The sequence below is a fragment of the Lolium rigidum genome, chromosome 2 (genome assembly GCF_022539505.1).
Source record: "Lolium rigidum isolate FL_2022 chromosome 2, APGP_CSIRO_Lrig_0.1, whole genome shotgun sequence".
In the NCBI taxonomy this organism is placed as follows: Eukaryota; Viridiplantae; Streptophyta; class Magnoliopsida; order Poales; family Poaceae; genus Lolium; species Lolium rigidum.
Genome location: NC_061509.1, coordinates 129,581,775 through 129,604,414, shown reverse-complemented (window position 1 = coordinate 129,604,414; position 22,640 = coordinate 129,581,775). Strand labels below are relative to the sequence as shown.

General features: G+C 48.4%; 1 protein-coding gene across 1 annotated transcript; it reads left to right on the top strand.

Annotated features, from left to right (window-relative positions):
* The first annotated feature begins 14,241 nt into the window (after window positions 1–14,241).
* Window positions 14,242–18,401, top strand: LOC124687234 (transcription factor E2FA-like). Its single transcript, XM_047221037.1, has 14 exons — window positions 14,242–14,463; window positions 15,014–15,194; window positions 15,294–15,350; window positions 15,524–15,609; window positions 15,689–15,777; window positions 15,869–15,920; window positions 16,028–16,080; window positions 16,201–16,251; window positions 16,323–16,371; window positions 16,506–16,571; window positions 16,663–16,739; window positions 16,812–17,040; window positions 17,551–17,617; window positions 17,716–18,401. Exons 1-14 carry the CDS (start codon window positions 14,242–14,244, stop codon window positions 17,838–17,840), a joined length of 1,404 nt encoding a protein of 467 aa, XP_047076993.1. The 3' UTR covers window positions 17,841–18,401.
* Window positions 18,402–22,640: the final 4,239 nt, after the last annotated feature.

Genomic DNA, 22,640 nt, shown 5'->3' with positions numbered 1-22,640 from the left:
AAGAACATAGTTACGGTATTGCTGAAAATCCCACAGATAAACAAGGATGGAGTAAAATGGAAGGACTATGAACTTTTGTCTACCTATTTGTTATATATCCATAATAATCCTACCAGACAAAATAACCAAAATTATTAAGAGATAAATAATCTATTCAAAACCATAGCAACACGAATGCATTTAGCTAGTAATGATCTCAAAAAAGGGACTTCTACATTTTATTAAAGATCTCGGTACCCATATTTGACACCCAAATACCCAAGTATGAGTATTCAATGAAGACACAAAAGAACAAAACATGGAGGAGACCGCATGGTGAAATTTTACACGTGCTCCACCGACCTCCCACTCCTTCGTGTCGGGTTGCATGCCGGTGTCGCACCTCTTGCCTCCGTCCCATCCACTAAAAAGCGTAAACATGTCTTTGAAGTTTTAGAAGTTTTTAACGCCAATGCAGATTGTCTAAATGTTGTGCTCGTGCTTAGGCAGCAATAAAAAACCGCCAGGAACCCACGACACATTTTTCGCTCTATACATACAAACCGTTGGGCTGTTGTGGCACGACATATATGGTAACGTTGCACTACAGGAACAGGTTGCACAAAAAATGTGTAGCGGATAGCCATCTTGCATGGCACAATTTAGTGCATGCTATTATCTTTTTCGGCACAAATGTTATTGCTCTTGTTTATTTTAATTATTATTTTTCATACAACATCAATCTCATAAATGCACAATAATTCTACATACATCCAAAAAGCATAACAGGTGTATATACATCTAGGTGATACCAAATTTGTGATTACAATCGCTGCTACTAGAGCTTTGCTAGGTGTGGAACTACATTTGCTTGCCCTACGAAAGCAGATTGCAACTGATTCCTTAAATAAGAAGATTATAGTGACCGTGCCTTGAATTAATAAATCTCTTTGAACGAAAAAAATATAATTGTGGAGATCTCTAGCACGTAGATGCTAGGGACAAGTCTTAAACGCGTGTTTTTTTTTTCTCGGAGAGCCATTTGGCGCACTTTATTGATTGTCAAAAAAAGGTACATTGTTTATGATCTTAGCAAGTAAAAAAGCTAGGGAGATCATCGTCCCAAATACAATCAATACGAGAATGAAAACTATGCCTAGGTAGTTCATGAGCAATGTCATTGTCCTCCCTATTACAATGTTCGAAAACCCAGTCACAAAAAGCCTACAATCATCAAAGATAGCCGTCGAAGAGCAGAAGAGAACCAGCCCGGCAACCCTCCTTCATGTGTTGTGAGTTTAACCAGGGGGCAGGGACGGAGTCAGGAATGAAGTATAAGGGGGGCAATCTTAGTATCACTACTAGGGAAAGGCCCATTGCCGGCGCACCTAAAACCCCCATTGCCGGCGCACCACGAGCCCGCCGGTGCGAACGCGCCGGTGATAAACGGACACTGCCGGCGCACCAGGTAGTGCGCCGGCGATATCTCTGCTACTGCCGGCGCACCACCCAGCTTCGCCGGCAAAGATCTATTCCACCGGCGCACTATCAGGTGCGCCGGCAGTAGTGCTTCCAGCACCGGCGAATGCCACGTGCGCCGGCAATGTGTCATTTAGGTGCGCCGGCAATTAATTCGAAAATTCTTTTTTCCACTTTTTTCCAAGCATATTACAATACAATTTTGACGAGCATATTACAATACATATTTGACAGCAGTATATATTTAAACGCAGTTCATATTTATACGAGTATTACATGCAATATGAGAAGCACATAGAGAGCCAAGTTTCATTTCGGTATCAGTACACAAATACGCAAGTCTCGTTTCGGAATGTGTTGATTCATACAACACACATGTGCATATGCAACACCGAACGGCGAAGTTTCACAAAGTTAGAAGTCTTGGTACATAGTCGTCACAAGTATCGTCATACACCTCACAATGTAGGTCCTAACCTAAACTAGAATCACATAGAACATGACCAACATGGTCATGACCATCATCACGAAGGCCATGGTCTTCATCCGGTTCCTCCTCATGTCCCTCATCTCTCCCGCTAGATAACGGGCGTATCTTCCTTCCGCCTCCACCCTAGTGGGGTATCCCTTGTAGCTGTTGCCGCCGAAACGGTGCACCTGTCTCCGACGAGTCCTCCCGGTCGTCGTAGACTCCGGGAACCCTCCCCTTGTACACGACATATGTCGTCGGCATCTCCATTCACAAGACAAGTAAAACGTTAGTACCAATGCAATGAACAAGTGCCAACTCAAATAAGAGACAAGTAGTATGAACTAAATAGCATGTGCCTCATACTTTGTTGGTCGAAATAAATAATAACATACGGGGATGGGGTCGGTGAGGCTAGGTAGGATGCACAATAGATTGATATTTGTGGCCATCACACCAAGCCTCACCGGCCCCACCCCGGAGTGTACAAGTGACCGAACATTTTAATCATCGGCCAATGCAATTAAGAAGTGCGAACTCAAATAGAAGACAAGTAGTACGAATTAAATAGCGTGCCTCATACTTTGTCGGTCGAAACAAATATTAACATCCGGGGATGGAGTCGGTGAGGCTAGGTAGGATGCACAATAGATTGATACTTGTGGCCGTCGCACCAAGGCTCACCGGCTCCACCCCGAGTGTACGATTGACCGAACATTCTAATCATCGGCGAACTCCAAATACGAGGCAAGTAGTGGTCGAGTAAATGCAAATAATTATTAAGCTATGTACGCCATAATCTTGAAATATATAGCAAAGTAAATGAAACTACGGACACATGTTCACATGCACATTCATACAACTAAATAAAAGCAACTACTCGATTCTATGGGAATATATAACAATTATTACAGTACGGAAGTTCAAGGACATATCGTTCAAGCTTTAGCAAGTGTTCCGTCGTAGGATCAGGTTGTACGCCTAGGGGGAATGGACGGCAGCCCTCAAGCGAGTTGAACGGCCTCTCATCACGCGACATCTCCAAGCGGAGTTCTATCTCGTCATTAGGTGGTAGACCGTAGCCGTAGAAGAACTCGCCAGACCTATTGTTGACATCCTGCAGGATTATCGTGCAAATGAACTGCTGGATGCGACCCCGGTTCTTTCTAATCTCTCTATCGGGGACATCCGCCATGTTTGCAAACCTGTTTTCGAGATTATCCGGCAGCAACATGTCATCCGCGTACTTTATGTACTCCTGCATCCGAAGGATGGCGTACCACGCGTCCATCCCATTGTCGGGCGTCGACCGCTTGAGGCGGGGAAGTTGGTTGTGTGGGTTAAGACGAAGCCTCCTCGGGATTTCCTCTCTACTTTGAGGGGGCTCTGCCTTGTTGGCGAAGCCGGTGAGAGCATCATTGAGAAGGGCCCCGATGTGGGAGTAGTCTTTCTTGCGGTCCCTACCCGAGTCGAGATAGACCGCATGCGAGTGTTGCGGGTGCACGACGATGAGGGTGCAGAACTTGTCTCTACGGAAAACACACGGATTAACCTTTGGAAATGCAAATGGAGATATAGGATAGAATGGTGATGGGGGACTAGCGAGTGATTACTTACTCGGGGAAGTAAGGGATGAGAATGGCGCCCTTCTTAATGTTCGCCAGCATGAAATCCTCGACCTGCTGGGTGGCAATCGCGCGATCCCCAGGGTTGCAGATGATGCTCTCCCGCATATAGAAGGGGTCCATGATCGCGATGGTCGGCGTCCCCTCCTTAACAATCTGGGAAGACATGCTAAGAGCAACTAGGCGAACCACACTAAAGTGGAGCGCTTGCATGCGATAGATGCTGAAGATGTCGTTGAACCGGATGAAGCACAAGTCCGCGGGGTACTTCTCGACGAAGTTCATGCCGGTTGGCACCTTCGCCACGAAGAGAGGGTAACCGGGATCTTTTGATTTGAGAAGAATGTTCTCCACATGCAAGACAGTCTCATGCAAGCTCCTCATATCCGGGGTGAGTTTCTTCACGACATGCTCCGGCAGCATCGGTTGACCCAAGTGATGCGAGAGGTCGCCAATTGTTTGGCAACTTGTCAAGGAGTGGGACCTTGTCCTTGGATTTGGCCGCCGCCTTGTCTTTGGCGTCCTTCTTATTTGCCCTCTTCCTCTTCTTGGGTTGTAGTGCTGGACCATCCATCGCCGTAGTGGCCGTAGCACGGAGTGTGTTTGGGCTCAACATATTTTTTACGCCGGCGGTGGCGACCTCCTCGGGATTTTCCTCCTCATCAGCCGTTTCTTGAGAATCGAACGACTTCTTGGAGCACACATATTTCAAGCCCGGCGCATCCTCATGGACAACTTGTGAAGACGTAGGAATATCCCATTGGAAGTTGTCCCGTTCATATTCCTCGGCCTCTGGCGCAGCTGGCCGTTGTGGTGGGGCGCTGACCTCCGGCGCAGCTGGCCGTTCGGTGGGGGCGATGACCACGGGCGCCGGCCGGCTGTCGTGGAGGGACGCCGACATGTGGCGCCGCAAGGTGCTTGTCTTTGCTTGCCGTCGACCCCGAGTAGGTGTTGATCCGAATTAGGGTCTTCGGCCATAGCGGTAGCCAACCCTTCGGTGAGGCCGGATTCAACGGGCTATCGTCATCGGCACCATGCGGTTGATTAGGAGGAAACAAATCCTCATAGCCCGGTAACGCCCGATCCACTTCAACCCGGTAAACGTCATCCGCCATATCTCGTGTGTGCCACTTCTTATCCAGGGGCCGAATGATGGACCCCTCGCGACGTCTTTGAGTTCGTCGTTTACTCTCATCAAAAAGGTGCATGGCGTCGAGAGCGCCTGCGAGAACATGTGTATGGCGTTAGAGAGAGGGCAAGGATGACGAAACTAATATATTAACTTGATGTACACATTAGTTAATTACCGTGAGGGCGTTGAGCTCGGCTAATGTCGACGGGCCAGCACATGCGGCGGCGGGCGTGCAAGTGACGGAGGGGCTGCTACCCGGCATGGACGGTGAATCCCTAGCACCAGCGACATTGCCGGCGGCCGGAGGAGTCTCCATTATAACATTGTCATTGCCGGCGGACGGCGGCACCATCGAGTTGCTGCCGTTGAAGCTAACCACTTGCATTTTCGGGGGGGGGGGCCTTGTTTGCCACCCTCATACCACGCTTGCATAGCGTTGAAATCTGCTTGGACTCCAGCGGCGACTTCAGCTTTGACTTCAGGTACGAGTGTAGCTTTGAGTTGCGGTACCCGTTGCGGTACCAAACCAGCTTGGACTTGGGCTAGGATTGACTCCCTCATTTCCTCCGCCTCCCGCTGCTTCCTCTCATTACGCGCATTTTTATCGGCCGCAGACGACAAGCCATAGTGACCATGCTTGTAGCCTGTACCGGCGCCAGCCACACGGCCTTTATGCGGCCTTCTCGTCGGTGAATGCTCATTAACGATGTTTAGCGCCCGTACGAGAGGCTTGTCCCGAGCTACCCCGCCCGTCGACGCCTGGGACGAGGAGCCTTCGTCACCTTGGGAGGCTTGAGAAAGTCTTTGTCTTTCTTCTTCCTCGCGGAAGAAACGCGAACCATTTAGAAATGTTGCTACTATTATATGAACGATACTTGATCTAATAAAACCGGTAAATTGCTTACCAGTTTTTTCTCCAACGCCAGGACCTTCCGGTCGTTCGTGAACCAAATTATGTCGGTTACGACCTTCGGGTCCGTGACAAGTTCCCCGGTTAGTTTCTTCTTATGGTACCGGGACCTGATGAATCTTCTTTCAAGCGGGTCCTTGTACTTGAGCCAGGGGTTCTCAATGCCGGCATTTACATACGCCTCGTCCTCCTTCGCCCAATAGGGCTCCTTTCCCTCGTACCCACGGCTCCCAAGGTTGTGGTTGCCGATGTTAAGCTCCCGCATTTCCTTCCCCCACAACTTGCGATTCTTGGTTGCTTGTAGCTCTTCATTGGCCACAAAAGCATCAAAGTCCGCCCGGGTGACATGCGGAAAGGCGGAGTGGACCTCTTCGAAACCTTTGCCCTCAGCAATCAGCCTCCGCACCATGTACTTATAGCTGCCGAGGTGTTTGGTGAACTTCGGGAGGGCTTGTGAGTTCACAATGTTGTTGGTTTGATGACTCGGAGGCGTAGTCGCCTAGGAACTTGTATCGTGCGTGCAACCTCGCAATGAGCTGGGCTCGCAAAGGCGCTTTGCTCTCAGCTCGGAGGTCCGTCTCGTTGAGATTGACGACCTCTCGGAGGATACATGCCGGTTGGTTGCCGTACCCCTTGGCAACATCCTTAGGCAACACCGGCAAACCACCGGCGGGGTCCACCTCTCGTGATCGTGTCTCTCGCGGTGCCGACCGTGTTTTGGCGCCTTGCCTTCCGCGGCCTCTTGGCTCCACTTGTCCCGGTGCCACTACTCCCGGCGGCGGCGCTAGGATCGTCGCCGCTTGTCTCGCCGCCACCCCCGGCGGCGCCGGTTGCCTCATCGCCGCTAGGCTCGTAGGTACTACCCCCGGCGGCGGCGCTTGCCTCGTTGCCGCTCGGCTCGTCGGCACTACCCCCGGCGGCATCCTCCATCTCATGGTCCTCGTCGCCGCCAACACCGGCGGCCTCGGCATCCTCCTCCGTCCTAAAGAAGTGCCTATTGTAGTGCTCCTCTAACTCTTCTTGAGACGACATGGTGGCTTGCACTAATAGAAGATGAAAAAGAGTTAGAATTCACGGAAAAATTCGGCATGACCTTTGCTAAAAATTGGTCATGCCGAGTGCTAGAATTGCTCGGAACGGAAATGAATCGACATTCCGGCACTCAATAGCAACTCAATCCCTGTAACGTAAATGCAAACATATATATAACAACTTCATTTTCACCGGAGCTCAACCATCACCATAATCAGCATGTTCATTTAGCTCAACCATCACCATAACCATAACCATAACAAGCAATATGCACAGGAGCAGCATGCATAGCATCAGCATTTAAATACCACCAGTAGCATTTCCACTATAATAAAAAACCCCAATTCATTTCCAGAGAAGCATGTACATCAAGTAAATGGGTCATCAATTTATCACAGCAAGAAAAATATGTGTGGATGAATAAAATCATCCAAACAGGGGCACCACAATCATATACCCCCAACAGAGAAACCAAATACATTATATATACATAAGCTTCTGGGAATTACTTGGGGTCCGGAAAAATTGAAACCTACTTGCTAGAATTTGAAACCAATTTTTAGCATTCAAAAATTCAAACCAGAGAACCCTATTTCCAATTTGAACCCTATTTCTTGCAATGTTAACCAAAGGTAACCAAGCGAGAAATCCAAGGGATCATATTGACTTGCACTAGTAAAATTAACTAAACAAAATCAATTTTGAGCCAAACCTCTATTTCATTTTCTTTTTTGGCAGTAGGTAATGATGCATGAGCATTTTGAACCAAATTAATTTACAACCGAGTGAGCATGCATGAGCATTTTGAACTAAACAATTGAACCAGTGAGCTACTGCCAACTAGAGAACCATCATAAAGTAGCATAAAGTAGCATAAAGTACCAAAATGCTAGCATTTTTAAACCAGAGAACACCAGTCAAGATGCTAGCAAACCAGAGAATGCATTTAATCAAGAACTAACATACTGCTAGCATTCATTTTCCTTTTTCAAACCAGAGAACAAATTAACCTATGAATTTCATTCATATTATTAGCATGAGCATGCAACACCATTTAGCAAAAGCATGAGCATTTTATTTTCATTTAACCATTTAGCAAAACCAACATATATAAAGTTCATTTTCAACTTGATTGCAGTAGCATAAGCATGAGCATTTTATTTTCATTTAACCATTTAGCAAAACCATTTTCATTTTCATTTTCATTTTCATTTAATGAAGAACTAACATACCTGCAACTAAAATCATTTTCTTGTTTGAACCAATCCTTTTTGCTACTGCTAGCAATTAACCTCCTATGAACATAAAGAACCAAAACCGAGAGAACAATACTGCTAGCTTTTCAAACCAATTTTAGCATTCAAACCTCCTTTTTGGGCAATTTTGTTGGACATCAAATTTTAGCTTTTCAAACCAATTTTAGCATTCAAATTTAACCAGGGTATTAAACACGAATTAAATGAACCAGGGTATGAGACGAGGAAGAACCCTAACCGGCTTGGGTCACCGGGAGATGAGGAAGAACGGAGAGGGAAGGGGGAGGGAAGGGGAGAGGGAAGGGGAGCGGGAAGCTCACCAATGGCGCGCGGCTCCTTCTTCTCCAACGGCGGCGCCGACGTCCCCTCGCGCGCGGCACCTCCTTCTCCAATGGCGCGCGGCACCTCCTTCTCCACGGGTCTTCCGCGGCGGCGTACGTGGCGGGTGGGGGGGGATGGTCGAGGGGATGGTGGAGGGCGGTGGCGGGGCGCAGAACGGCGGCGCTCGAGAGGGGGACTTGAGGTGGCGACAGAACGGCGGCGCTCGACGGTGGGGGTTGGAGATGTGGCTGTGCGGGGAGAAGGAAGAAGGGGAAAAAAGGTTAAGTCCTAATTACAGCTGATCCAGGGTTATTGCCGGCGCACCACATACCTGGTTCGCCGGGGACAAGTATACCCCCGGCGAATTAATAAGCCTGGTGCGCCGGCAATAACCCTGGATCAGCTGTAGTATTTTTCTTATCTTTTCAAGATAATAATGAAGCAATATGCATGAGTTATGTAAAAACATGAAGATATATATATGAGTTATATATACATACACAAAATATTGACCAACACAATATTAATTAGTCATACATAAAATATTGGCCATGACCATATGAGTAGTTATGAATTACACAAAATATGAGTTATAGATTGCAAATAAATTTTTACATCATTGATTGAGAAGAGTGTTTCGCTTTCTTCTTGCTTTTCTTGCTCGTCGTTGAATAATTTAGCCCCGTGTCGTGACTTCTTCTTTTGAAGGGTCGACCCGACCTCGGTAGCGTGGTCCCGCTTCTTCTTGTGGTGTATGTTGTGTCTTCGTCCTCGGATTCTTCCATCATTGGGTCTCCGACTTGTCCTTCGAAGTCTTCCTCGTTGGCGACTCCATCCATTCCGACGATGGTCCTCTTGCCTCTCCTCACGATAACACGGCTAGGCCTGGATGGGTCGGTTATGAAGAAGCATTGGTGCACGTGTTCGCCGGTACCCATGGCTCATTCTGCGCGGTGGCGTTCGTGGACTTTGATTTGTTGGCTTCGGGTAGAAACATGGTGGTGAAATACCGGTCTTCTTTTCCGACGCTCTTAGCCCATCCGATACGGAACATCGGCACTTTCTCCCCGGCGTAGCTAAGCTCCCGGATTTCCTCGATTCTTCCGTAGTATCTAGTCTTTACGTCACCCGTCCAGGAATCCATCGTTACCCCCGAGTTCGGTAAACACTTGTTCTTGTCTTTTTCTTCCGTGTAGAATGTGTACCCGTTGATATCGTACGCTTGGTAAGTCATGATGTTGGGCGCGGGGCCATGTGACAAGGCCAATACTAGTTTATCCTTGTCGGAATCCATTGGTGGGGGATTAGCATCAATGTGGTCTTTGAACCAGCGCGCAAAGAGGAGTTGTGCTCTCTGTATATTTCGCTTCCGTCATCATCGGCTTGCCACTGTTCTCTATCATGGTTTTGTGCTCTTTCAACCAAGGATCGATCAAGTCAATGTGTTGTAGCGCTACTAAGTTGGCCCTGTCAAAGTCGGAACTCCGACCGGACATGTGCACGTGCAGTTCCTTCCTTCCATTTTTGTGGCCTACTCCCTCGAACCTACGGAGGTACTTGTTTTGAGGCAAACCAACGGGGTCCTCGATGTCTAGATAATTCGTGCGAGAAGAGATGCACTCTTCGGTGAGCCAGCCTCGTACGATGCTTCCATCTGGATGTGACTCGTTACGAACGTATCCTTTAATGACCCCATTCATTCTTTCAAACGGCATCATGTTGTGTAAGAATGCCGGCCCTAGATCGACGATATCATCCATTATATGGACCAACGGATGGACCATCACGTCAAAGAATGCAGGCGGGAAGTACATCTCCATCTCACATAGGATCACCACGATCTCTTCCTCGGAGCCTTGCGAGTTTCTTCACGCTTATCGACTTCCGAGTTATGACGTCGAAGAAGTTACGGAGCCCGATCAGCGTTGCACGGACATGGTCATCCATTATACCTCGGATTGCAACCGGAAGAATCTGCGTCATCATCACGTGACGAGTCATGAGACTTCATGCCGCTGAAGTTTCGTTTCTTGGGGTCCATGTATCCGCTTATTACCCCGGAGTAACCGAAGGGCACTCGACTCCTACAAGGCAATTGAAAAATTGATCGACCTCGGCCGGACTAAAAGTGAAGCGAGGAGGGGGACAGTAATAGTCCGGCTGCTTAATCCTTTTGCGCTTCGACCGCCGTCCGCCTCCTCCTCCGACTGTCCCTCTTGGGCCGGCGGGATCCGAAGCTCTTCCCCGATGCCCAAAACTTTCAGGTCATGTCTTGCTTTCGGCCCATCTTTGGTCCGGTCCGGCATGTTGAGAAGAGTGCCAAGCAAGCTCTCGCACACGTTCTTTGTAATATGCATGACATCAAGGCGGTGAGGTGTATCGAGAATTTTCCAGATACGGCAAGTCCCAAAACACGGACCTCCTTTTCCATACACCAATGAGCGGCGTCGTTTCCTTTTTCTTCTTCTTCTCTCCAGGCTTTTGACGAATCTTTCCTGGCGCAGGGCACTCCTTCCAACCTTTCAGTAATGTATCGATCTCTTCGCCGCTCTTCTTACGTGGAGGTCCTCGGGGTTCATTTGTACCATCGAACAGATCTCCACGCTTCCTCCACGGGTCGGTTTCTCGTAGCCACCTTCGATGCCCCATGTAAACTGTTTTCGAAGAGCCATCCTTACCAAGCTGCAAAAACATCGTCTCTTCCATGCACCCGACACATGCCTTGTGTCCATGGCACACCGGCACGAAATGTAACCGTATCCGAGGTAGTCCTGCACCGTCGTGATCAACGCGGCTCTCAAAGGGAAATATTCTTCCGCGACGGCGTCCCATGTATCTACCCCTTCCTCCGCCCACAACGTTTCAAGCTCCTCCTTTAATAGTTCGAGATACATGTTGATATCGTTTCCTGGTCGTGTCGGCCCTTGAATTAGCATACTCATCCGTATGTACTTCCTCTTCATGCACGGCCTGGGCGGGAGGTTGTAGATCCATACAAACACGGGCCATGTGCTATGTGTGCTTGCTCGGTTTCCGAACGGATTGAATCCGTCCGTGCTCGCACCCAACCTGATGTTTCGGGATCTGCCCCAAAACTTCCGAATTCATTGTCTAATGCTTTCCACCGGCTTGCATCCGAAGGGTGCGTCGAGACTCGGGTGCTCAATCCGCTCTTTATCATTCAACACCGCCTCCTTTCTTTCGCGTGCCGGCGCATGAGCTTTGCTTCCTTGCGGTCCGCGTAGAACCGTTGAAGCCGGGGGCGAGCGGGAAGTACCACACAACTTTCCGAGGAGCTTTCTTCTTCCCTTTCTTGTACCGTTCAGCTTCACACACGGGACATTTGGTCTTGTCCATGTGCTCCTTGCGATACATGATACGGTCGTTGATGCAGGCGTGATACTTTTCGTGGGGTAAGTCGAGAGGGCACGTGATTCTCTTGGCCTCGGCTAGACTACCGGGACACGTGTTCCCGGCGGGAAGGAGATCTTTCACGTATTCCGGGATGTCGTCGACGCTTGTGTCCGTCCATCCGTGTTTCGCCTTCATCTGCAGGCACATCGAGAGCTACTCTCAAGCGAGACTCCCCCAACCCGCGACCCGAGTCGTACAACGGAGTATTCGAGTCTATCTCGAGTTTCTCAAGCTTTGATTTCCGCTTGGCGCCTTTCGTCTTTTCGAGAAGCGAGATCTTGAAGATGAGGGTCCCGCACGACTCGAAGCTAGCGGCACCTCTTCGTCGTCGTCAAGGTTATTGTCGTCGTCAAGGTTATTGTCGTCGTCAAGGTTATCGTCATGTGCGACAAACTCTTCATCGTCATCGGTATCATGATGCCCTCCTTCTTGCCGGCCATTTTTACCAACTGCCGCCGTCGCCCCATTGACCTCCGCGCCATCATCACTCATCCATTGAGTGTGTCCATGCATGAAACCATTAGTGAGCGAGGTGCCCCCGCAACTTGCCCGAATACGGGTCAAACCATTTCCCTCGTTTGCATCTCCGGCACGGACACAATACCTCCGTGCGGTTATTTTCATACATGTCGATGATCGCGTGTTTCAGATATCTCATCACGATGCTTTCACTCATCTCGATAACCATTATCGCCTGCATGGTAAGATTACATAATTCATTAGAACCATGCATCCGTCGGTAGTTTTCACGGAAAATTTCGGCATGACCTTCCTACACGGTAGGACATAGGAGCGCCAGAAATGTGCCGAAACGGAAACTTGAAGAATCAACATTTCGGCGCAACGTTGGCAACTCATTTTCAACGCCAACACACACACAAGCACAAGCACAACATATATATATGCCACACACGCGAGCTTTTCTTCAAATGTCCAACATACATCGATTTCATTCCTTAATTTGTTCATTAATCACCTATTTGTTTGATATATTCGTCGATAAGATCGAGACGACGCGCCGCGACAATGGCGTATGGAAGCCGACTTTCTAGATCTAGATCTAGATTGAGCGGTCAATGCGGGATAGTAGATCTAGATCTACATAGGGGGATGTGGGAGATGCATGTAGGAAGGGAAGATTTGCTCAAAATTTTTGATTTTGTTTGGTCAAATTGGTGAAATTGGGGATAGAAATGGGCAAAAATGAGCTGGGTTGGGAGAAGGCTCGGGTTTGTGTGGAGAAGTGGAGTGTAGTGAGTGTGTGAGTGAGTGGGCTGGTTGGTGGCTGAAATAACTGCCGAGGTTATTGCCGGCGCACCTGGACCATGGTGCGCCGGCAACATATACCCCTTTCGGCTATATCACAACCGGGCCAGGCCCAAGAATCATTGCCGGCGCACCGGCCCAGGGGTGCGCCGGCAATAGCAAATTTTCCACCGGCGCACCACTGGGCCGGTGCGCCGGCAATGATTCTTGGGCCCGGCCCGAATCGGCGGGGCCATGCCGGAAATAGCGCCGGCGAGCCTTTCCCCGAGGTGCGCCGGCAGTACTCCTTCATCGCCGGCGCGGCTGAAATGTGGTGCGCCGGCAATGATTTCCACCGGCGCATGCACAAGGTGGTGCGCCGGCACCACTTGCCTCCACCTATAGGCTTTTCCCTAGTAGTGTATGAGGGGGGCAGAACTAGCTAAAATCACACAAATAAGGAGCTGTCATGGCTTGTGTTCAAAAGAAAATCATGACCATAGGGGGGGGGGGGCTGCGCCCCCTCGTTCCCCCTTGTCTCCGTCCCTGCCAGGGGGGCATGTGTGCTCTTGTGACCATGAACGGTCAATGTAACACAGGTAGACTTAAGCGGACCGTGATGTAGTTCCGTTCAATAATTATTACACCATATGTGTCCTTATTTATGTCGCGTTGCCGTGTTGCATGATTTAACGTTTACTATTAATTTCAGCAATAATACATGCGGAATGTGTCATAATTTAAACAATTGGAACCATTTTTTACCACGAATACAATGAATATGCCTTTTTCTTTGAATTGTATACCCTTATGTTGGTCATGTTAATATCAAAGTTCACAAAACAAAAAATTTGACGGGGAAGAGGTCTAGAAAGACTCGAGAACGCTGCATTTGTACCATCGTCGGTGGATTACAAATTACATGAGGGACCTCAAAGATTAAAAAAAAACTAATACAACTAGAAAGACCAAAAAGGAAAAAAGAAATCCCGTCAAGTCTTCTTGGAATCTTCCGACAAGGGTGAACCGGAACGGCCCACGAAACCCACGAGCAGTAAAAGCGCGTGATGTTCCCGAAGCGGCCCATTTGGAATGGACTGGGACGATAGCCCCAAACGCCTAGTACTTAATTTCCCTCCCTCCTTCCCTCGTTTTCTGCTGCTATCTTTCTCTCTCCTCCCTTCTCCTCTTCCCCCCCTCTCCCTCTATTCCCCTTTCCCACCCCACCCACCCACCTCCCGCCGCCGCCGCCGCCGCCGCAGCCGGAACCCTAGCTCCGGCGGCCCTCCCGCCGCTCCGCCCCCTTCTCCCAACCCCAAGCCGCCCACCGCTCCCTGGACCCGGGGCCGCCGCGACGCGCGATCGCGAGATCGGGCCCCATGTCGGGGGGCGGCAGGCCGCCGGCTGCGCAGAAGATCCTGCAGTCGCTGCGCCCGCCCCCGGCCTTCTCCGCGCCCTCCAGGCCGCCCTTCGCATCCCCCGACGACTACCACCGCTTCCACGGCCCAACCACCCCTGCTGCCACCGCCTCCGGCTCCGGCGGCATCGGCGCCGGCGGTGTTGGGGCCGATATCGAGGAGGGGCTTATCATCCGGACGCCGGTGAGATACTTCTGCTCCACAAGGACCTCTTCGATTTATCTATGGGGGCTCTTCTAGTTGCTCAGCTCGTGTCTGATTACAGCTGTTTGGTAGAGGATTATCGGTCAAATAGTTAGTTGTGTGACCCGATTCGAGTGTATCTGAAGGATCCACATGCAGATTCAGCTGAAATTTTGTTCAATTTCTCGGCCTCCCAGAAGTCTTCTCGGCTTTGGGAAGCTTGAATGCCCACTACATACAGCTATTTAGATGCTAGATATCCATCAACTAATGCCAGTTTTGTGTCCTGGATCGACAAAAGACGAAGACTCTGTCATCCGGCAGTGTTGCCCCCCACAACAAAGAAATTGGTGTTACTAGATTCATTTGTAGAAGTGCTTACTATGATTATGTTCATGTGAATCAAAGCCTTGTCTTAAAGAAACCTAATGCATCCTACATACGGGAATGAACGGAGTAATTGTTTGCTGCAAATACCAACTCCAGCTCCCCTTGTCAGTTTCAGTAAGTCTTACTGATCCTTATATAAGACAAATCCCCTTTTCTGCAGTTAAAAAGAAAAGCCACATGTGAAGAAAATAAGGCTGCTGAGTCGAGTGATTGTATGATTGTCACTCCTGGAGTCACTGGCAATCCGCTACTCACGCCGGTCTCTGGAAAAGCTGTTAAGACTTCTAAATCAAAGGCTAAGAACAACAAAGCTGTGCCGCAGACACCTATACCAAATGTTGGTAAGTGAAAACTTTTTGAGCGTTTCTGAAGGCTAAACTCTTAATTGCATATGTATCCAGGCAAAAAAAGATTAAACATGCACATATTTCTGTGTGCAGGCTCACCACTCAATCCATCAACTCCTGCTGGTACTTGCCGCTATGACAGTTCATTAGGTGATGACAGTACTCTCCATCGATATAATTATGATTTTTTTCTTAGGATGAGATGTTACAATTTAGCATTGATATGTATTACGCAAACTTGTACCTTTCACGGTTTGATTACATCTTAACTTCAATGTTACTGCTCCCTGTAACTTATATCTATCCTTATGATCCATCTTCAGGCCTTCTGACAAAAAAGTTTATCAACTTGCTTAAGACTGCTGAGGGTGGTGTTCTAGATTTGAATAATGCTGCAGAAACACTAGAGGTTACACACTGTCATCACTGCAGCTGATACTTATTTGCTTCCAATTACCACAAATTCATATAATTTTCCTACTATTCAGGTTCAAAAACGGCGCATATATGACATAACTAATGTCCTTGAAGGAATTGGTCTTATAGAAAAGACGCTTAAAAACAGAATTCGTTGGAAGTAATATTTTCCTTTCATGACCTTTGTCTTCCTTCATTTTGTGTTTCCTTTCCTTCATGTATTATGAAGCTAATCACACATAACATTATAGGGGCTTGAATGATTCAGGGGTAGAACTAGATAATGGCCTTTTAGCTTTGCAGGTATTTGTTCTTGTTAATTTGCTATTCCTGTTGAATTGACATACTATTCATGACCACATGTGGATACTTTTTCTGAGATGTCAGTTTTGTATAATCTATTTTTTCAGACAGAAGTTGAAAATCTTAGTCTACAGGAGCAAGCCTTAGATGAGCGTATAAGGTAGTAGCTATAGCAAATTACAAACTTCAAATTCTGGCTTTCGCTACAAAACATACACAATGTTTTGCTGCTGAACCTAACAAAAGTATGATATAAACTATATGCTTGTTTTTCTTGCAGTGATATGCGCGAAAAACTAAGGGGGTTAACGGAAGATGAGAACAGTCAAAGGTAATTGTATTTTCTCGTGTTAGTTACGTCAATTTAATGATGTGCAAAACCTGACTTCCAGTTGTTATTAGATGGCTCTATGTGACAGAAGATGATATCAAGGGATTGCCCTGCTTTCAGGTCTGCTAATCTCCTTAAATAGTTGAACAATGCCATATGTTAGTTGGTTCTTATTATTTGCAGGTTTACTTTACACCACAGTATATCAAGAGCCAGTTATGTATGATAGTTTAACTATGTTTCGGGCTTTGCAGAATGAAACTCTAATTGCAATAAAAGCTCCTCATGGTACTACACTCGAAGTACCTGATCCTGACGAGGTAGGATAAGTAAAAGTAATGGACCTTTGCACATGCATGAATGATTTTGTGAACTTATTAATGACATCTTCTGTGTATCTGCTCCCTGCAGGCTGGTGATTATCTCCAGAGGAGATATAGAATTGTATTAAGAAGTACAATGGGCCCAATAGATGTTTACTTAGTTAGGTAATGGTGCATTCTTTTTGTGGAGTTAAATATTGCGACTGAATTTATGTCTGATCAATACCTTCTGTATAGTCAATTTGATGAGGGGTTTGAGGATTTGGCTGGTGGTGCAACACCTCCAATGCATACAAATGTGCAAAACCATAGATCTTGCGAAGACTCGCGTACAACAAATGCTCCACAAAGCAGCAAATCAATGTATGTGGAACAGAATGTTCAGTACAGCCAGAATACTCCACAAGATCCTAGTTGTTCAAATGATTTTGGAGGGATGACAAGGATAATCCCTTCAGATGTTAATGTAAGTCAGGTTTCCTCATAATTACTTTTGAAAATTTCCCCTGCATCATGCTCATGAATTGAAATAGAATGTGGCAGCATTACGCATTAGCATACAAACATTTCTCCTGCTTTTTAAAAATCCTTTCAGTGCCTTGAAGGCTTGAACTCTCACATGCTAACCCTATGTGTGGAACAAACCAGAAACTGCAAATGTAGCTCCGGCTACATGTAGCTCCCTTTTTTTGTTTTTTTGAAAACGACATTTTAAAGTTTTAAAAAATTCTGAAAGTAATCCGAGATGTTGATAATGATGTATTCTGTCAAAGTGCAAAATCTCAAGTCTAAACACTATCTATTTTGGGCCACACAAAAATGATATAATCTGACAGATTTTGGAGGTTTCAAATTCACTGTTCACTATTTTGCCCTGATTCTAACCAGAATGCTGTTCTCTATTCCTACCAAGCATTGGCTAACCCTATTCTGCACACGATCCACGATGGATTTACAATACTACACTATTTTGCAGACTGATGCTGACTACTGGCTTCTAACAGAAGGAGACGTTAGCATTACCGACATTTGGAAAACAGCACGTATCCTTTGAGATCATTCCTTAATCTTTTTATGCTATCAGGATTGTTTTGCAAGTGCTAAATATTATTGCAACTTGAAATACTTAACATGGAAAAAGCGGATGTGCAGTGGGACACAGATGTTTTCTTACCCGAAGATGTTAGCACCCCACGTGCGCATAATCAGCATCCACTCACAGTGGGTGAGCCACGGTTGCAGGTTCCAAGCATGGATCAACCGTAGAGCATATGGTTAACAAAGTGAAAATTTGAGATACGGAATGCCTGGTGCAGGTGTTTTGAGTGTGATGGCACAATATGACAGCAAATACTGATTTCACAGCGGAAAGAGCTGGGTTGTTTTCATTAAAATCCACATCATCTGGAGGGAAGTCAGGGCAGCAAGTTCAGACTGATAACCATTCTGAACCCCCCAATTTGTTGGGGAGACTGGTGGTGCTGACTAACTTATCAGTGTGCTGCACGGTTTGCTCGTGGGCCGGGCTTCAGTTGAAAAGGTGGCAAGTGCAGATTGCACTGAGGCTGCTATGCACATTCAGCCGCCTCCTCTATTTATTCTAACTGAATATATCTTGCCAGGCAGTAGGGGCCTTGTGGTGCTCCTGAACTATTTGGAATCTGTGTAAACAATGCACGGAAATGGTGCACAGTGCTTGAGCTATCCGTGTAAGAGAACAATGGGTGACATGTTGATGTAACCGAGTCGTCTTTGTACAATTGTTAAATACTCTCACCATGCTTTACAAGAGTTTTCTCAAGTCTTTTGCTTGTGAAGGGGTGGATACCGATCACTTGACTTTACATACTCATTTGTTTTTTGACGGTAACATACTCATTTGTTAACGAGTTAGCTTGAATGAACTACGCATATTTTTTAACGAGCTCAAAGTCCATAATGTTTACTGGACGGTAACATCTCTAAAGAGCTCTAAGCTCCTTGTGGTTGCTCCATGGTGATCGCTACATGTGTCCCTACTGTCAGTGTGTTGTTGCGTTTTCTTAACTAAAATGTGTGTCCTACTGTCAGTGTGTTGTTGCGTTTTCTTAACTAAAATGTGTGCGCTGGTGTGTTCATGACGGTTCGTCCTCATGTAAGGCGGTTGCTTGGTCAAACCAATCAAGGAGATTAGTTCTGATTCGTTAGTTCTGATTCGCCGCTCCATCCCGCTTGACCACATCGTCGTCCTCCTGCTAACCCCCGCAACCGCGGAACCGCCCAATCCCCTGTTTCTGCCGTTAACGTCGCCAGCTGGTCTCCGACAGCGACCGGACGTCTACGGAGATCGGCGGCAGCCGTGGATTTTGGCGACTAAGGTATGATTAGCGGCGGGCGGACTACGGCGAGCGATGTAAATTTTGGACTTCGGCGGATTGAGGTCTGGTGAGCGGTTGCTGGCCCCGGTGGCTAGGCGAGAGGTCAGAGGTGGATGGGATCAGCTGGCTGAATCGACTCTGTAACATCAGCGAACTTTGCAGCATGTTGCCTCGGCGGCTGCGGGTGGCATCCACAACATGGTGAGCGGCGGGCGGCCTCAGCATCTGCTGTAGTTTGTTTCACGGTGGGCGGAGCACGCCGGTGGGCAGTGTGTTCTGACGTAAGGTATGGTGGTGGTTCCTCTTCAGACTTTTTATCAGCTTGAACTGTACAATGAGCATCTTTGTAATACCCCATGGTTCGTTTATATTCGAGTGTGTCCTCATGTATGTATGGTGGATGTCTGGTACGAATTTGTGCTCCATTCCTCGAAATAGGCATTCGCCCCGCTTTATAAATAAAGCCGCAACGGCCGAACCGATACATGGTGGAGAGGAGAACCTCTTACAAAGCAGATCAAAGGATAAACAAAAAATAACAAGGAAAACCAAAACTAGCGACGACATTGGAACAGACCGAGTCGAGTCGGGGCTCCACAACGACGCCCCCAAGAGGGTAACGACGCATTACGCCGCCGTCGTCAAGACCGTGAGGTCTAGGGTTTTCACCCGGAGCCGTACCGCGGGGAGGGTACCCACAACGACGCCCCCAAGAGGGTTACGACACCCGCGGGCATCGCCGTCGTTGGCGCCTCGGCGTTGAGCTTTCGCCCGGAAGTAGCCTCACACCACGCCCGAGAACTCAGCCGCCCGCTGCCCCCTAGGAAGGTTCCCAAACCACGATCTGGGAGCTGCCACAGCCGAAGTGCCGCCAACACCAGGATCTCCCGCCGTCCGCTCCACGCCATCCTCATGGCCGAAGAGTGAGACCACCACCACCGCAACGTTGCCCGCCGTAGAGCCAACCGCGCAATCCACCTTCCGGGGTCGCCGCCCCAGCATCCCACGAACTCGAGCCCATGGCCTAGCCAAAACACCGCAAGGCCGACGGATTGGACGGGCGGGCCGACACATAGCCAACGGCCAACAGGCCAACGGCGGATAGGAAGGGGATCCGCCCTCCGCCACGCGAGGTGACCGTCGTCCGGACGCGGTAGCACTACCAATTAGGCCAAGATCATGCCCAGCCGCCTGCTAGGTCTCGATCAAGTCCCATTAGTTGTGCCGCCACGCTGCTACACCCATGCCGCCTAAGCCATATCTGCAGCTCCATCCCAAACCTAGCCAAGTCGCCCCCAACCTAACCGCAATGTGTTAGCCAGGTACCATGCGCAACGTCCCCGCGACCTCGCTTCCCGCAAGACAGCCATGGCCAAGGCCGCACACCGCCGCAAAGAAGCACCCTCGCCGCAACGCCCGGGGACATCACCGCGCCGTTACCGACACCGCCACGCCGCCGATCGAGCCGGTCACTTTGTCGGCATCCAAGATCGCGCCTTTGAATGGCAGCAAGGCATCCCAACGACCTTCCCGGACGAGAGAGGGGTCGGACGCCACGCTGCCAGGGCCGCCGGATCTGGGCCCGCCTGGCCCAGACCTAGCACGAGCAGCAGTGCAACAAGGGGACCGTCCCGGCGGCTAGCCGTCTCGAGACCTCCTGTCCCTGGACAAGGCCCGCGGAGCCCAGATCGGAGCCCAGCTGGCCCCAATCCGGGCCGCACCGCCAGCAGGCCATCTCCGCCGTGGCCCTCCGCTGCCGCCCATGGCCGTGCACCGCGCCCGCCACCGCCTCCGCCTGGGACCGCCGCCGTCACGCCCTGCCACCACCGCCGGACCGCGCTCTTGAAGCCCCGAGGAGCACCGCCGCCAGCCGAGCCTGCCCCGCGCAGACTCCCTCGCGCGCGGGTGAGAGAGAACCCACCGCCGCCGGCACCGCGCGGGCTTTGCCCGGCGGCGCTCGCCGGCGGGGGAGGAGGGGAGGAGGAGGGGTGGCGGCGCGGTTGGGGCTAGGGTTCACCCCGGTCGCCCGCGGGGGACAACGCGGAGCGATACCTTTTCGCTCGCTCGTTCTGCTCTCATTTGTGCTCCATTCTGCCGCTGGGCTCATGTGCATGGCACTATCGCTGTTTGCTGAACCTGGTTGTGAGCTGCCGCGTGTACCGCTCAGGTTTCTACTGTTTTCTGTCCCCTTTTGCTATGTCTGGCCATGTTTTCACCCATGCAATATTTGTCTCTGAATCAGCTCAAGTGTTAATGGAGCATTTTACAAAATCGTCCTTTCGCTGTCTCCATCTTGATGCCATTTCTTGGTGAATTTTGCATTTCCGAAGTATTGACCTGGTATCTACAAAAATATGTCAGCAAACATTTGAGAGAATTTCTTGTTTATGGCAGCAGAGAAATTGTTAACAAAATGAACATAAAACGGTAAAACAGGTGAGACATCGCCCATAAAAAGTGAAGCATCTGCTTTGTGCTTTCACATGATATATCAAGCAAGCAAATGATCCGTGCACATAGGAAAAAAACTGCCAGACTAGGGCCAACATATTTTACCATCGATTAAATGCAGAAATATGGAAGTGATGATAAAGAAAGGTCATAAGGAAGGTAGTGTAGACGTTTCAACAATCTTCTTTTAAACTAGATCTAGAGCTAATTTGGTAGCCAGAGAAGTTCCTCACAATCTTCTCTTCAATTAGAGCTGCCAGCTAATTTTGTGGGTAGGGTATATGTACACTTGATAAATTATCATGAAGATGATTTTGGGCTCATAGGATCTGACTAGCTTACAAATCTGTTGAACTGTACTGATTATGATGTGATTTTTTTTTGCTCTTATAGCGATCATATCATCTTCGTAATGATTTAATTTTTTTCCAAATGAGATTCTTCTGTTGGAAATTCTATTAAGCTTTTTTTACTCTTATGCTAATTCTGTGTCCATTTTGCTGAACATCTTTTGATGTTCAGAATACTAAGGGAAGTGCCTTGCGCCTGGAGCCGTGGATACGAAATGAAAATTGCACCATATGATATGGTTTGTAGTCCTTGGTGGTGGGAACTCATTGCTGATACAGGCTTTTGTATCTGAATGTGTGCAAGTCCTGCAACATAGATGCGGTAAATTTTGTGATTTCTATTCTCGAGATATCTCAAACAACATTCTGCAGTTCGTTTTGGTTTGTGGCAAAGTAGGCACTTTGTAGTTTCTTCAAGTTTTTATTTATTAATTAGTAAAGTTTGTATAACCAAAGTTTTGACTTAATTCAGCTGTAGATGTCTTCACGTGCATCATCGGAATTACTTGGCAGTTCCTTACATTTAGGATTAGAAGCTGCTAAATTTATGTAGTTCAAGAGTAACTAGGTTCTGTGTGTCAGTGCATTTAAACATTTATGATTCTTTTTTGTTATGATATTGGCGGGCGGAAGCGGGGAGTAACGTGGTGGGTGGTGGCTGTGGGCATCTCTTGGGTGGGATCGGCATCTTGCTAAGTGGTTGGGTGGCGTCGGTGGTCACTGGCGGAGGCGGAGCACACCGATGGGCTTCGATGTAAAGGCATGCTGGCGGTCAATCTTTCTTTGTTTTACCTTCTATTGAGGGATCAAGGTGCACTTTCTCTCTTTTACTTTTGATATCTCTTTACTTCAGCCATTGCTTTAGAAGGCATTACCTCCTTTCATATGTTGTTGAGTGGGAAAGATTT